At 34.2% G+C, this 16,307-nt stretch overlaps 1 protein-coding gene across 2 annotated transcripts; it reads left to right on the top strand.

Annotated features, from left to right (window-relative positions):
• Positions 1–13,192: 13,192 nt before the first annotated feature.
• Positions 13,193–15,204, top strand: LOC120352824. Of its 2 annotated transcripts, none has more exons than XM_039435107.1 (2): positions 13,193–14,976; positions 15,080–15,204. In XM_039435107.1, the coding sequence occupies exon 1, from the start codon at positions 13,288–13,290 to the stop codon at positions 14,863–14,865; it is 1,578 nt and encodes a 525-aa protein (XP_039291041.1). In that variant the 5' UTR covers positions 13,193–13,287; the 3' UTR covers positions 14,866–14,976; positions 15,080–15,204. The 2 variants fall into 2 exon arrangements, with proteins under 2 accessions (XP_039291041.1, XP_039291040.1); XM_039435106.1 differs by having other exon boundaries at positions 13,193–14,973; positions 15,077–15,201.
• Positions 15,205–16,307: the final 1,103 nt, after the last annotated feature.

Here is a 16,307-nt window from a genome sequence, read left to right as displayed (position 1 = left end):
AAATAGTTTCAAGGCTTTTTAACAGAGAAATGAGCAGCTATATAAGTCTCATATAGTAGCATTGACTGATAAAAAAATTCATTATCCATGTGGAAAATGAATCATTATTCACATTAATTTCGTCATTATTTTAAATTCATTATTTATTATACATTTCTATGTTGTGTCTCAGTCTAATATTCAAATAAATTTGAGTTTCTTTTTTCAAAAAGCTTTAACTATGTTGATTCTGCCATCCGTCTATGTGATTGGTCTGCTTCTCTAAACGAATGTATATTGCATCATTAGGCCTATAAAGGAGAGTTGGCTACTAACACTGAAGTCTATGATCATAACACGAGGCATAGAAATGACAAAAGAACTGAATACCAACCTGAAGTATGCACGATCTCAAAAAGCTTGATTTTTTACAGGAGTAAAATTATTAATTTATTGTCATTACCTATTAAAAGCCTTTCTTGTATGGGTTTCAAATAAACTGTTGAATTTATTCTGCAGTAAGAATGTATTTTAACAGTGGCAGAATTAAATGAAATTGTTTTTTGTATTTATGTGATAAATATTGGTATTTCAACTGACTTTGTTCTGTAGAATTGTGTTGTTTTTCTTCAAAACTGTATTTGTATGCTTGAATTTTTTAGGATGACGTTGACCATGCATTTATTTTTGAATAGTGTCCTATGTCAGTAAAGCAATTTCTATTTCTATAGAAAACATTCTTATGATTACTACAATCATATTAACTTACCATATTGTTTTCTCTGTGAGATTGACTCGATTCTTCAATATTTTCTCAGATTATTAACATTTGACTTTAAGGACCGGTACCTATATCTGCGAAGTGAGAATATTTTTTAATAATATATTATTAACTTACCAATCCCATTTTTTTTGAATCTAGGAGAAAAGTTTAGAAATGAAATGGATGAAGGCAAAAGAATGAAATATAAAGTAAAAGCTCAAATTAGAAATTTCAATATCATAAAGCTTTCTAGCATTAAGCTACTATCATTCTGTGGACTTTTATTATACGAAGTGGAGGACTTTCTTTTGTATAGAATACCAAATTTTGGTAGAAGCTATGAAAAAAGCAGTTATTGAAGTTTCAATTCAATTAGTATTAAACTATGCGTTTTGGATCGAATTTTTTGTAAAGCTATCACGTATTAAAATAGATCTAAATTATCCTGGATATCTACAATATTAAATTCATTCATATAAATATATAATATAATTCTAGGTTTCAGTTCTATTTCTCTAAAAGTAATTTTTAAAATATTGAGGAAGTAGAACAACATTAGGCCTACAACTGATAATATAACAAATAACAATATAAAGCACACATAAAACTATTTTTCCATTGATAGTAAAAGCTGTTTGTTGCTGAGTAAAGTAGTATAACAGATATACGTAGGTCTAGTATCCAGTTGTACTGTAACCTATATAGAGTCATTCTTTGTAGAATATTTAATATATGTATGTTGTTGTACAGCACTTTCATTCTAAGAATGTAATATTTTTATAGAAAATTGAAACAATACCGGGTTTGTGGTCTATATTCTCACGGTCAACGGTCTATGAAACATCCCTACCGTGATATGAGTTCAAATATATTTCATCATCAATTTTAGTATGACAAATTTATTGTAGTTCCTATCTTTCTTTAATTTAGTGAATTTTCTATTTTAGATTAGGCTTATACTATATTATATTATACTATTAATGTATTAGAATTATAATTTTTGGTTGTGTCAAGAGGGCTATTATTGGAAGTATCTCTTCCTGGTGCCTTCATATTGTAATGTAAATAAATAAATAAATATTATCTACGTAAAGCTGAAAATACAAGACAGATTGTAAAAAAAGGATTAAGCTAGCAAATAATCCTTATAAACTGCTTTCTAGGCATACACACCTTCTGCCTGAGCTTCAAAGTTCGAATAATACTTCCAGACTTCATCCCCAATAATCTTACTGGCTGAAACAATAACAATAATCTCTTTTCTCCCTTCATATTTTTGGCTAATGATAGGTAATTACACATGATAGGTGCTGAGGTATAATTAGCAAGTACCGTATTCTGTACTGATCAGTGAGCACCGAAAATAATTATACAAAAACGTTACTAGAAAAGAGATTATTGTTCTAGAGTCATGATTATAGCTCTAAATACTGTAATTCAGAAAAAAATATTTTAGATGTCTCCTGATTATTATAGATAAGTGCTACAATCAGTCAGCAAATCATGAATTATTATGGATAGTTTATCTACCCCTTCCATTATAAGTCATTATTAATAGTGACTTATAATGGTGCAAGGCAGATAACGTTTTTGCATCTTTTCACAACTTTTCTTCCTTCTATCTTGATAGGGAGCTAGTTTGGTATAACTTTCTCCATCTTTAACATAAAGATACTTACATAAATATGTTAAAGTGGAGGTGTGCTACCCACTTTTAAATGTAGATTCTATTTTTCAGTAAGTTGAATGTATTAATTTGAATAATAAAATAAATAATAGATTGTACTTGATGTAGTGTATCGAGTATATTAATGTCGATTTTTCAAATCACTTATGAAATTATTTATATGTGTATTCCAGTAAGCATGGCCATTAGTCATTGTTAGTTCATTCTCCAAGGACAGCAATATATTATTTCTTACTATGGTTACAACTTAAAAAGTGAAAACATACCATTGGAAATGAGATGCTAAGATAGTGTAGGGAGAAGTCATTGGAGAGACTACTTTGGTTAGGAGGTAAGCTTTATGGATTACTGTATAAGTTCAATGGTAGCAGAAACATTAATATAGGACGTTTGAATAGATTTATTTCATGAATGTACAACCGCAGATGGAGCTGTTAATAGGCTATGTGGTACAAGTTACTAACGTAACTTATCTGTACCGGTACCTGTTAAATTATACTGTTACTCACACAGCATTAACAGCTTTAGAGTTATCAGCCACTTCACTCCCGTGTTATCGGATGGACACGTTTAATAGTTGGTCTCTGCTGATATATAACAGTCGTGAGGCCCATTGACGGCTAGAATAATAATATACTCAGGCGAGGAGGAGCTTCCGTCAGGTTCTCACCACCAATAAAGGCATACACATATTATTAACATTTCATGTTACATATTATTAACATTACATGTTACATATTATTAACATTTTTCATACCACAAATACTATAGTTACCCTAATATAACAAATAAATCATTCCATAATAGATGATTTTGCACCATGAATAGACGTTTTTCAGTGCTCATAAGATTTCAAAGAAATTTATTTAAAACTTATTCAACTCTCCTCCACTACTGTTCTCACTCAATCCCTTCAATGGATGTGTCTTGTTCCTTCCAGCCCACACACTGAAGCCCAAATCATTCCATTAGGAAGTGCAGATCGAAGTAGTGCAAGAAGAAATGTCGTTATGGCTGGTGCTCAAAACGACATTTCTTCTTGGTTTCAGGCAAACTACTTCTTATTGAATCGAGAAAAAGCCAAGTCAATTATTTTTAATTTCAAAAATATAAAAGATGAAATCACCTCAGCTACGCTACTTGGTATTGTTCTCGTTACAAAACTAACATGGACATGCCACATTGACTGGTTACTGTATGTGGTCGGCTCAGTAGAGTGGTTTTTCTTATAAGACGTCTGAAAACTCTTGATCCTCAGCAATATTTGAGGACGTCCTACTTCGGGTTTTTCCAGAGTTTGATTCAATATGGGCTTATCCTATGGGGCGGAGCAGCCAGTACTAGTAGGGTGCTGCTTCTTCAGGAAAAAGTAGTAGCTTATGGCCAATGCTGACTACCTCGCTCATTGTCGTCCAATATTTGTCTCGATGGAGGTTAAGACTGTGTTCAGCCTGTACGTCAAGCAACTCCTAGTCAGGGTCTGGATGTTCTTGAATGTACGTCTGAGATACACAGGCATTTCACCAGACAAGCATGTCATCTGAATGTTTCTTTTGTCAGGCTAAAAAAACTTCAAGGCCATTATAGAATATTATCAATCAAGGCATTCAATAAGCTGCCTGTTAGTGTGTGAAATATGAATCAAGCCCGTTATAAAACACGAGTTGAAAAGCTGCTAACAGAACACCCATTATATAATGTGAAAGAATCATTCAATTTGCCCGTCGATGTAATAAATACTTATTTTGAGTGATGATTATATGTGTATGAATTGGCTCAGTTTAGTTTTATAGGATATTATTATTGACGACACCTAATGTACATTGAAATGTATTTATTGGTGGATTAACATATTCTATCCTATTCTATTCCCTTAAGTTCATTTTGTTCCTATGTGACAAAGCATTTCCACACTTATGTTTATATAGTAACTTTTTCTATTAAATAGAATAAAATTTTTATACATAAATCGGTTTCTGCAGCTTGGAAGTTCTTTGGATATTCTACTGTAATAACCTGTACCTACTGATAATCCCAGATGGTTTGTAATAATTAAAAATTATTTGCATTTGGAAGAAACTCTGCTGGTTTAAGAGTGTAAATACTGTATTTACATAATATTACATACTTATGAAAATGTGATTTCCAATTAAGATTAAATAGTATATTTTTCTGATTACGATAGTAATTTTTGTTTCAAGTCCTAGAAGTAAAAAAAACGCGTGTATACTATACTTACTTATACTATACTACTCTCGTATGGGAGAGACTTGATATTGTGTTTTTGTTGTACGATAGTAAAAATTGATTGAATTTATGAATGTGTACGTTTTTGTATAATTATTTTCTTCAGTTCCCATGAGTTTTCATGAAACAGGTTTCTGGTAGATTACGGTATCAATTCAATAATACCATAGAGAAACAATAGTGTAAAACTTATGCTATTGTTTCTCTATGATAATACCCTACCAATTTTATTAAAAAAAGGATCAAAATTGAAATAGATTTCAAACCTTTTCGATTTATAGTGAGATTCACTTTAAACTGGTTTCTACATCACATGTAGATGTTATGATGAATATTGATTTTATTAATAAGAAATGCTGATAATCAAAAGTGAATTTCATTATAGGTAGGTGTTCTGAGAGCCAGCAATCATTTTAAGTAGGACCTATAGGCCTACTAGTGAAATTTGATACTATACTAGCAGTGCACCCGTGCTTCGCTACAGAAAATGAAAGATAAAATTATTTTTGTGGAACATTTATAATCTAAATCCTACCAAAATTGTTATAAACGTTTTTGAGATTAGGCTACAACTTGGCATGAAAATTATTGATTCAAATCATTCGAATAATTAATTGATGTGTTGGAAATGCTCTGTAGAATAGTAGTCTAATTGCAGCGAATTTTGTAGAATATTGGGCGGGCTTAAGAGTCGACCTCGACTTTATTCATTGGTAATTAATATTTTCCATTTACAGTAATCAAATTAGCAGTGATCATGCTATTTTTGTTTTTGCTTGATACAATTGAAGATTAAATTTAAAATTGAGTTGATTCGGAATTTGATGACTGGTATATCCATGGATCTCTTGCTTATTCTGGATTTTTTGGCATAGCATGTCACTTACTTTTCGTTTCACTTTCCAAAAGAGTAAAAGCAGCCAAGCCACTGATTCTTTCTTCCATGGAAGTCCATTCATACATAAGAGTCCATTCATAATAGTTAGTATAACATTTATTGTGGCTGATTTCTCATTTCCTAAACTTTACTATCATAAATATTAAAGTGGGATCATTTCAATGTGAATTTTGCATAAATCTGGATAGAGTTTATTCAATCACTTTGATTATTGACTACCATTATATGATTTCTTTCTTTTATCTTAGCTTCAAACCAAAAGCTTAGGGATGAAAATTTGGGTGTAAACTAACATGTAACTCAATTCAATTTCTATCTAAATTGGCAACTTTAGTATTTACTTATGATCTATCAATATCAATAGGTTTGTCTACAGTAACTTTATTAGTAATATAGTTACTGTAGGTTTGTCTTGTGTCATGTAATCTATACTTATAAAATTCGGGTCGCCGGAGTTCCGCATGCACTGAAAGCCGCCACTCTCAGAAAAATCTGGTGTGGCGCACTCACACAACTTTCCTTGCCGTTATGAAAATTGATCACCTGACGCAAGTGTTCCCGCGCATCTCAAGTCTACTATTCAAAGATTTGAGCGAGCTGGTGACAGGGCAATAACGCTGGAGACACACGAGGTTTGCTATCTCTCATAGTGAATCATTTAATAGAATCAACAGTTGCCAACAGTTTGCAATAATTGGATAATCACATTCTCTCGAATTTCGAGCTTATTTTCAATTTTAGGTGAAAATGTTACTGAACATTAATTGTAGAGATTCTCATGCTCAATCTTTTCCACACAAAATTTTTTGTTTAAATTGTATCTGAAGCCTGATAATTGAGAATCTAAAATCAAACTTTGCATAGATGGGGCGGAGCTCCTGAAATTTTTCTGATATAGGACTTGTGGCAGTTGATAGAGCTTATCGATGACTATTCTAAGTATAACTTTAATAGAAATCGTTGGAGCCGTTTTCGAGAAAATCGCGAAAAACCCTGTTTTTGTGTCGGATCCTTATAGTGTAAGGACCTTAAGTTCCAAATTTCAAGTCATTCCGTTAATTGGGAGATGAGATATCGTGTACACAGACGCACATACACTCATATATATATATATATATATATATATTATATATATATATACACACACACACATACAGACCAATACCCAAAAACCATTTTTTTGGACTCAGGGGACCTTGAAACGCATAGAAATTAAGAAATTGGGGTACCCTAATTTTTTTCGGAAAGCAATATGATGAGTCTCGTGGCAGGTTGGGTCGTAAAGCCAACCTAACTTGAATGGACTGTATGGTGTGAGAAACAGAATTTGATAAAAGAACTAACACTTGTCTAGTTCTTACACCACAGACCCAACTAAGTGCCAAATTGAAATTACAACTGTTATACAAATTGTAATTAACTCTGGAAGCTAGAATGTTTGAAAAGAAATGTAACTGTAACCTAAAAAATGTAATAGTTCTAAGTTGATACCTGTGATAATGATTTTTCTAAATACACTTTCACTGATTCCTTAAATTATTTTTCCTGAAAAAATTAATGACAAAAAGGGTAGGAATATTACACAATATTGATGATTACAATCAACCATGGATCATCAATAAATTCAGAATAAATCTCAACAAATCATAACAATACTTCGTATGACGTGAGAGTACACCAGAAGCAACTTGGCTAATGTGTAGAACAGAGCAAAGACAGCTATACTGTCTGATTTCATATGATTGATAATTAATGTGAAAAACGTTGAAAATTCCTAGAATCATACATATACAGAATTACTAAAATGTGACTTCAAATACTTGAAGTGGCAAAATTGTTGCACAACAGACTTCCAATGTTGTGGTAAAAGGAGAAAGAGACTCATAAAAAAAGTGTAAGTAGAAGTTTCAATGTAACAAATAAGTAGCAATTATAAACAGAATTAAAATATGAATATTAGAAATACCTCTGTGTAAAATGGGCCAAAGAATAAATCTAAAAATATTGAAAGTGACAAAAATTCATCTGATAAACAATTGTTGCAAGTCAGGCCATCTAACTTGTTCCCGGGAGGGCACATGAGACACACACCAGTGACTTGGACCTGGGCAGGCAGCAGGGCACCTTGGATGCAATCAGTGAGAGAAGGGGAGACCAATGAGAAGGACACCAAAGACTGATGGAGCAGAACTCCGACGACCGAAGAGATGAGCTCCATCGACCGAAGAGAAGAGCACCGAAGACTGATGAATGACCTCAGAGTGGATACACAGAATCCAGGGTGGACCAACACACAGTATTTGTAATTGTAGATGGAATGGCACGGTGCCAGAGTTCAGAACATATGCAAAATGTGAGGTAGTGGTTGCAGTTAGCACAAACTAGAAATGTCTCCATCACAATTGTGAAAATAATTTGAATTGAATTGATACAGTTGAAAACAATTTGAAACAGAAAGTTCTGAACACATTTGATAAGCCAGATCACTGGATGCACACAGAAATTGCACAGGGGCAAGAATAGAGTTTATGAAAACTTGAGTTTGGCAGCAAGGCTACTTTTCTGAGATTGGTTGTGAATTGAACTGGGTTAGTATATACCCACAAGATCTAGAATCTTTGAAATAGTAGAGCGGCAGATCTTCAATCCTGATGCTGAATGTGGCAGACACGGTGTCCTGATGCAGAGAGAAGTATTGTGGCCTTCAAGTCACTGTGACTTGTAACCAAACCAATCAGACAAAGTGCCAAGAGAGAAAAAATTGAACTTACATTAAAATAGTCACGAATACAATTTTTTTAGTGTTCATAATAATTTATGACGGCAGGAAACATTTGAATTTTGAAGATGAAGTTTGTGGAAAATTAGTTCTGCATTTTTAAAGTTGAACACAAGGTGACGCAGCACTAATAGGTTAGCTTTAGGAACGACGAAGAAATTTTGAACAGAAAAAATCTTGAACAGAAAAAATCCCACAGAGAAACTTATTTGCACATAATGAATAGGAGAACTTGGAGAACACTTAAAAACATTAATTTTAGGTGAAAAGATAAAATTGCTACATATTTGAAGAAAATGAAAAAGTGATGCCTGAGCAGGCAAATTTCTTGGGAAGTGAAGAATGGAAGTGTCTATCGATTGTACCCACCAAAGGCCGATTGAGGTATTGAAAATAGAAATGACACAGAACCAATGCAAAATGGCTCGAATAATTGCAGAATATGACAAAAACTGCAATATAAAGACAATATGAGATGAACAACAATACAAAGCGAGTGTTGCAATGACAAGCAACAACTATTAGACAATATGATAACTAGTAAATACACAAAAGAAAATGCAGAGTGCTGGACAAAGGACCAACAAAATCAATCCTCAAATTTGGGTAGGGGAGCAATGCTCAAAATGGCACGTATGAATCTACCATGACTAGTCTGGACAGTAACAACTCTAACTTTTTGATCACAACCTGGGTGTACATCAATGACTCTAACACGTTTCCAGGAGGCAGGGGGTGTATTCATATCCTTCATTAGTACAATGGTGTCAACAGTGATGCTCAGAGATTCTGAAGTCTATTTGTTCTTTTTTTGTAAGGTGACAAGATATTCCTTAGACCATCTTTTCTTTTTTACTGTATTTGATTTTGCTGTAGAGATGTCACTATTAGTGGCAAAGATTGAAATAGGTTCTTCAGTAGCGACAAAATTGCAGGCAGGAATGGAACCCCAAGCTACCCAACCTAAACATGTGTTCTGCAAGACACAATTATTAGACAACATTAATTGACCTGGAACCATAATTGATGCATAAATGTCTACACTCAACAAAATATCAACACCAGTAAGTTGACAGAAAGATGGATCAGCAAGTTTCAAATTAGATGGAATGTTAAATTTTTCAATATCAAGTCCTGGCAGTGGATGCTAGGCGTGATTTTCTCAGTTATGATACATTTAATAGAACAAGACCAAGTGCGATCTGTAGAAAAAATATTCAAAGATGAAACATCCATGAGAGTAGAATTGCTGCCAGAAACGGTATGCACAATACTACCAGAACAGGTTGATGGCAATTGCAAACGAAGCGCAAGATTGTGCAAAACAAAACAACTGTCAGATCCACTATCCAACAAGGCACGACAAGGAACAGCTTCACCATCCATAATGAAGACAGTAAGTAGAACTGTGGGCATGATACATGCACGAGGAGGATTTTGAATACTACCTTGATTGGCACAATTCAAATTACTGACAATCTGGTTACTAGGAGTTGGAGTTGGTGGTTGACATGACTGCTGGGCAGGCGCAAGTTGAGTGCTGGATGCAACTGACCTGTTGAAACTTGTAGATTCAGAACGCAAAGACTGTGACTTAATCGATGGTGCAGGAGAATCGTCGACAGCATTGTAATACATTGACCTGGAAGGTGCAATGGATGTCGGCAACATAGGCACACATTGTGCCCTGGACAAGACTTGGCTAACAGGAGCACTGAATTCATGATGCACTGGATGCGGCGAAGTCTGCTGACTGTGATGTGAAGTCTCAGCATAGTTGACTGGTGGCTGAGTATAATAAAGATCGTTGTACTCTCAGTATTGTTCCCTTTGACTAGGTGGCGACAGAGTGGTAAGTCTGTTATGCACATAGTTGGCAGTGTAGGTGCAGTTAGCTACTCGATTTGGCAATTGGGCTCCATGAAGCATCAAATGATGAGCTTTCTGGCAAGTATGGCAGCTACCACGATGTGAAGTGGACCATGGATGTAAGCAGTTGAAACAAAGTCGCTTCTGACAGACAGCTTGAGCGCATTCTGAAGTTGGAATATTCTTAAATATGTTACAGTTGAAAAAATTATGTGTTGTACTCTGACAAAATAAACAGCTGGTAGACCTATTGAACATGGTGGGTTGATTCGAATTTGAATTGAAATTAGCATTTCCAAATTTAGATTGTATGGGGGGCTTAACAGCAGAAGGTTGATTAGAGACATTGTTGTGCAAATTGATTTGAGAGGCATTGTTATTAGGGAATGAGACAGCATGAGAAACCTTATGTTGCAATTCAAGAAAATCCCAAAGATGAGGAATATTCAATTGTTTTATAGTAGAAACAAAACGCTCCCAATCCCTAATGGTGGAGGTGTCAATACATGAGACAGTAACTGACATGAAAATTAGATCTTTGACAGGAATATCAAGTGACAAATTTTCGAGGGCAGAAATGTTAGTTTTTTGATTATCTATGAAGATATGCCAGGATTGCGCTGAGTGGCTATCCAATTTGGGCAGGTTCAAAATAGCAGAGATGTGGGTTTCAGTGATAAGCAATGAATTATCATACCGTTGTGTAAGTAAGTCCCAAGCTACAGAAAAATTCCCAGAAGGAGAGTTTGCAATTCGATTGAGAGCTTCACCTGACAGGACTTGACGGAGGTAATGGTACCCGAGGGTATTGTCTAACAACTTATTATTAATGATCAAACTAGTGAAGGTCGATTTGAAATTCAACCATTGGTCAAAACTTCCATCAAAAGTAGGAAGTGGAATATCAGGGAGATGAGCGCTGAAGGCTTGGTGCATCACAGGTTGTGTGCGCATTAGAATTTTGGGCATTAGAAAGTAAGTTGTTCTCACATTCAAAGTAACGCATGACAGAAGATATTCTTGAAAAAAGATTAGTGAATTTAGTATGAATAGTATCAGTTAAATTAAAATCCAATTCAATATTCAAAGATTCTACTCTTTCAAGACATGCATGATACCTCTCTTTGATATAAGTTACTTCATTTTTTAGATGTTCAATAGCAAATAGCCATATTGATTTTGTACTTCACATAGATTGCAATCATTAAGGATGAGGTCAAGTTGACCATCAATAACATTCAAAGGTCTAAGGTGAGGCGCTTGAGCAACTTGAATTGGTTGAGCAGGATCTTCAATTGATTGAATGTTTGCCACTTTGGCAATAGGATCAGCTTGATCATTCATGGTTGATTTTACAAAATTCAAAAAATGCAATAAAATTACTATTGATAGCAAAAAATCTCAAGTAGATCAATAAAATTGTGGTGAAAATTCAGATTAATAGAATATGAGTAACAATACTGGCAATTGACTCTAAATCTCTATCATGAAAAAATACAGAAATAGTAAAATTCAATAATACTATGTGAATGACAATAATTACATAAAAAATATTGAATGACACAGATATATTTATGCTGATTTCCAATGGATCCAGGTAAGAGAAAGGCACACACACTAGTGCAGATAATGAGCTGACTCAATGCTTTTCTGAGCAGAGTGGAATCCACAGAAGTACAGGTCGGCATGAAAAGCTGTCTCAAACTGGCGAAGCAGTCTATTATGAGAATCAGGAGAACACCTTAGTTTCTGGAAATGACAAGGTACATTTATCATTATAGTGCTTCTAGTGTTGCTAGGGAAATTTCATGTTCTAAAGCAGTAAGGTTGGCAACACTAGCATCAAACCATGCTTTCATCTTCCCTCCATAACCTCTGTCTTTCTCTGGACTCCAGACCTGTCTTTTAGGTTATAGTTTGCAGCTCAACTTTTCATCTTACAAAAATTGTGAATACCAGTTTTGCAGACGTCTGAAGTCAGTCTAACTTCTTTCAGAAAGGTAAGATTTTTTCAAGTGTCTACAATATTAGAGAAATACTAGTGCAATTAAGTTGTAGATTCACTTCATTCTCGTGTGAATACTCAAAAGGGTGGATGAGCTCAAGGCCATTCACAATTACCCCACAAAAATATCACTTAGGGGTAATTGTGAATCCAGTTTTGGGGTAATTGTGAACGATTTAAATAAGTATTTTTTAACAATTTAATTTATTTATCATCGAGAGTAGCAGATTACAAACCCTACTAAAACTATTTTTTTTCAGTTTTCCATAGCCCTGCTGAAATGTACTAGCCTAGTTATGCCATTCAGGTATTTTTTTATTCCTATGTATTGTTTGTGGCAATCGTTTTAGTAATAAATTATTAAAATCAGTTGCCTACTGCTTCTCTTTTTTTGGTTCATAACTGATCAGTGATATTATTTTTTTACAGATAGGCTACTAGCTACATTTTTCCAAAGTGAATTCTAAACAAATATTTTAATTTTCAGATGCCGAGAACTTACGTAAAGAAAAAACCTGGGCCAAGCTACACTGCAGAAGATGTCTTGAGAGCTGTTCGAGACGTGGAAAATAAAAACTGCACCTACAATGAAGCACAGGAAAGATATGGTGTTCCCAAAAGTGTCATATTCAACAGAATTAAAGGTAGGAGGAATTCCCTGGATAAAATAGGAGCAGGTCGGCCAACCGTTCTTTCTGCACAAGAAGAACATGATCTGGTAAACTGCATCAAGGCAAGAGCCCGTATGGGTTACCCCTGTGATAAACAGGATATTGTAAACATAGTGGCACAATATATTAAAGTAAATGACATTAAATCACCTTTCAAAGACGGAGTACCAGGAAATGATTGGTACTATGGGTTTTTACATCGCCACCCAAGTTTGTCTTTTAAAAAACCGGAACTCTTGCAGAAAAATAGGAAAGATGCTAGAAAACCTGATATAATTTATGATTTCTACTCAGAATTGAATGAAACTGTTAATAAGTGTGGAATTACCACACAAGAACAGTCATGTTTCATTTTTAATTGTGATGAGAGTGGTTTCAACACCGATCCAATGAGAGTAAGAGCCATTGGGGAAAGAGGCACTCCTCTTACAAGGGTTGTAGGTGGATCAGGGAGAGAGTCTATCACGGTATTAGCTACAGTATCAGCTGATGGGGGATATTTGCCCCCATTCATCGTGTACAAAGGTGTCTCTGTCCAGGCTAGGTGGGTTTCCCCCAATCCATATCCTGGAACTTTATACTCAGCATCAAGCAATGGGTGGATGGAGGAACCTCAGTTCTTTGAATGGTTTTGCAATGGGTTTGTGCACCATGTTACAAGCCTGAGGGTCAGTAAAAACTGCCCTGATCAGAAAGCCATTTTGCTGTATGATGGTCATGCGAGTCATATTAGTTATAGAATAATCAAAACGGCAATGGAAAACAAAATCGAACTCATAAAGATGCCAAGTCATCTTACAGATAAAATACAGCCACTGGATAAATGTGTTTTTGGGCCGGTAAAAAACTGTTGGGAAAGAAAATTAATTAGTTTTGGGAAAAAACAGATTGAGAAGCAAGGGAACTGTCGAATTTCTAAGTCAGAGTTTGCCACCCTTATTGGTGAAGTGTGGAAAGAAGCAATGATAAGTAAAAACATTGTTTCAGGCTTTACCTCTACTGGATTATTTCCAGTCAATGCTTGTAAATTCCCTGAAAGTGCCTTTAACCCCCAGGATCTTGCAAATTACAAAAGAAGCAGAGCCTTAGTTCCCATGCAGCCCAATCAGAGTATTCAACCAACCCCTACCAATCAGGATTTAACACCTGTCCAAGAACATATTGTGGACAGGCCTACTGAAACAAATATACCTAATGTGTCGGAAACCCCGAAAAAGACACCACAACAAAATAAAAGAGTTACTCCTAACACACCTACAGGCATAATAGAAATATTTACAACATCTATGATCAAAACCCATCGGATTGCTGAACAAACTCATGCAAATCCTTTAGTAAAAAAAGATCGTAAAATCCCAAGGTTGAAACCTGAACGTTATGGGGAAGTTCTGACGACAGAGGAGGTACTTGCTAAAGTTAAAGAAACCGAAGATAAAAAGGAACTTGAGAATAAAATCAAGGAAGAAAAGAAGCTCCAAAAAATTAAAAATAAAGGTGAAACGAAAAAACAAAATTTGAAAAGAAAACTTGATTTTGATAGCAAAAATCAGAAGTCAAAGAAAAAGGAAGATGAAATAACTAAAGACATTTCAGACGATGACCTTGAGGCTCTAAAAATATCAGTTATGAGAGAGAACACTATTGAAGTGGAATATGAAGAGCCAAGTTGGATAAAATTGACACCGGGAACATTTATTTTGGTAGATTTTATTGGAGGTTCCAGGAATACAACCCACTACAAGTATGTATGCTGTATTCAAGATAAAGATGATGATGATGGAGAGATACGCGTTGCAGGGTACAGGAGGTTTGATGAAATATCTACTCAGTTTATTGTCAAGGACAATGATGTCAGTATCATTAATTTTGATCAAATTTTAGCTATTTTACCTGAACCTGTCTTTAAAGAGGTTGATAGAAAAGTTGTCTTTGAATTTAAGGGGTGTGTATCAGTTTATGAAAAGTAAAAGACTCTGTAACTGAAATTAATAGTAATGTGTAAGGGTTTAAAGGATTTTTTAAGTCTTAGTTTCTTTGTAACAATGTGAATAGTCACTGATAATATTATGTTTAACTTTGAATTTAAATTTAGGCTAAGGGGTGTGTATCAGTTCATGAAAAGTAAAAGACTGTAACTGAAATAAATAGTAACTTAATGTGTAATGGTTTAAATGATTTTTTAAGTCTTAGATTCTTTGTGACAATGTGAATAGTCACTGATGATTATGTTTAACTTTGAATTTGAATTTAGGCTAAAGGAGTGTGTATCAGTTTATGAAAAGTAAAAGACTGTAACTGAAATAAATAGTAACTTAATGTGTAATGGTTTAAATGTAAGTTAATATATAATTTAAATACAGATGAATGTAACTTGAATAGTTTGATTTCTACCAATAACTGAGTTGAGAAATTTAAATGTCCTGAATTAATAAATTTATGAAGTCAAATAATTCAATAGGTAAGCAATTGTCTGTGAATTCACTTCCACTGATTCCTTAAATTATTGTTCCTGAAAAAATGAATGACAAAAAAATTGCATGGCTGCCTGTAAAGTCGGTATACAGGTGAAAGTTTTACGTGACAACGACTTTGAGTGGTAAAATAATTTTAATGAGAATATTCATTCGTAATAGTAGGAAGAAGGATGAAATAATAGTAAAAATTTAAAACATTTATATATACAAAGAATTATATTGAAAACATTAATTTATACAAAGAATCTCGCACTGAACCACAACATTGTGATTACTACAACATAACCTATTCACTTATGCATGATTATGTGAGTGCATTATTGTGATTACTACAACCACCTACAACATAACCTATTCCCTTATTCACCTAAGCAGGCGCAGTCGCAGGAGATTGCTTGCGGAAGTAAGGAAGTAAGGAGATGAAATGGTGTATTCATCACAATATCGGATTTTTGAAATAGTCATTGTTTCAACTCGTCTTCCAATAACCTATTTAAAATATCCTGGGGGCTTTTGTGTGATGAAACTTTTGAATAAATCTCATGAAAGGAGAGAATTAGCTGGGAAAATTGTAATTACCCTTATAGAATGAAAGATCTGCCAAACAAATAGTTAGCACCCGAGCAATAAGGATTCCTTATCAACAGCTGAGTATCAGATAAGAGTACTGTACTGTACTACACATTTTTTCCAGAGAATTATTCAATAAAATTATAATTATTTTGCAAATTGAGTACGAATCGTTTATGAATTGCTCATTGAATTTTTGGAGGTTACACTTTTGTTTACTATCGATCAGATGTTTTGTAGCAGCTCAAACACAGCTAACTGATTCAATATTATAAAATGTCATGTCAGGTTTTCATGCAAACTATAACATTATTTCCAAAATTAAGAACTATTAATAAAGGACCAAGAATTTCAAATAGAAAAAT

Source organism: Nilaparvata lugens, chromosome 8 (assembly GCF_014356525.2).
Source record: "Nilaparvata lugens isolate BPH chromosome 8, ASM1435652v1, whole genome shotgun sequence".
NCBI lineage: Eukaryota > Metazoa > Arthropoda > Insecta > Hemiptera > Delphacidae > Nilaparvata > Nilaparvata lugens.
The sequence above is the reverse complement of the archived record's forward strand: the minus strand, read 5'-3'. Positions and strand labels throughout refer to the sequence as shown.

Coding starts and splice junctions, on each gene's coding strand:
- LOC120352824 (XM_039435107.1), top strand. CDS start 13,288: ATGAGAGTAAGAGCCATTGGGGAAAGAGGCACTCCTCTTACAAGGGTT.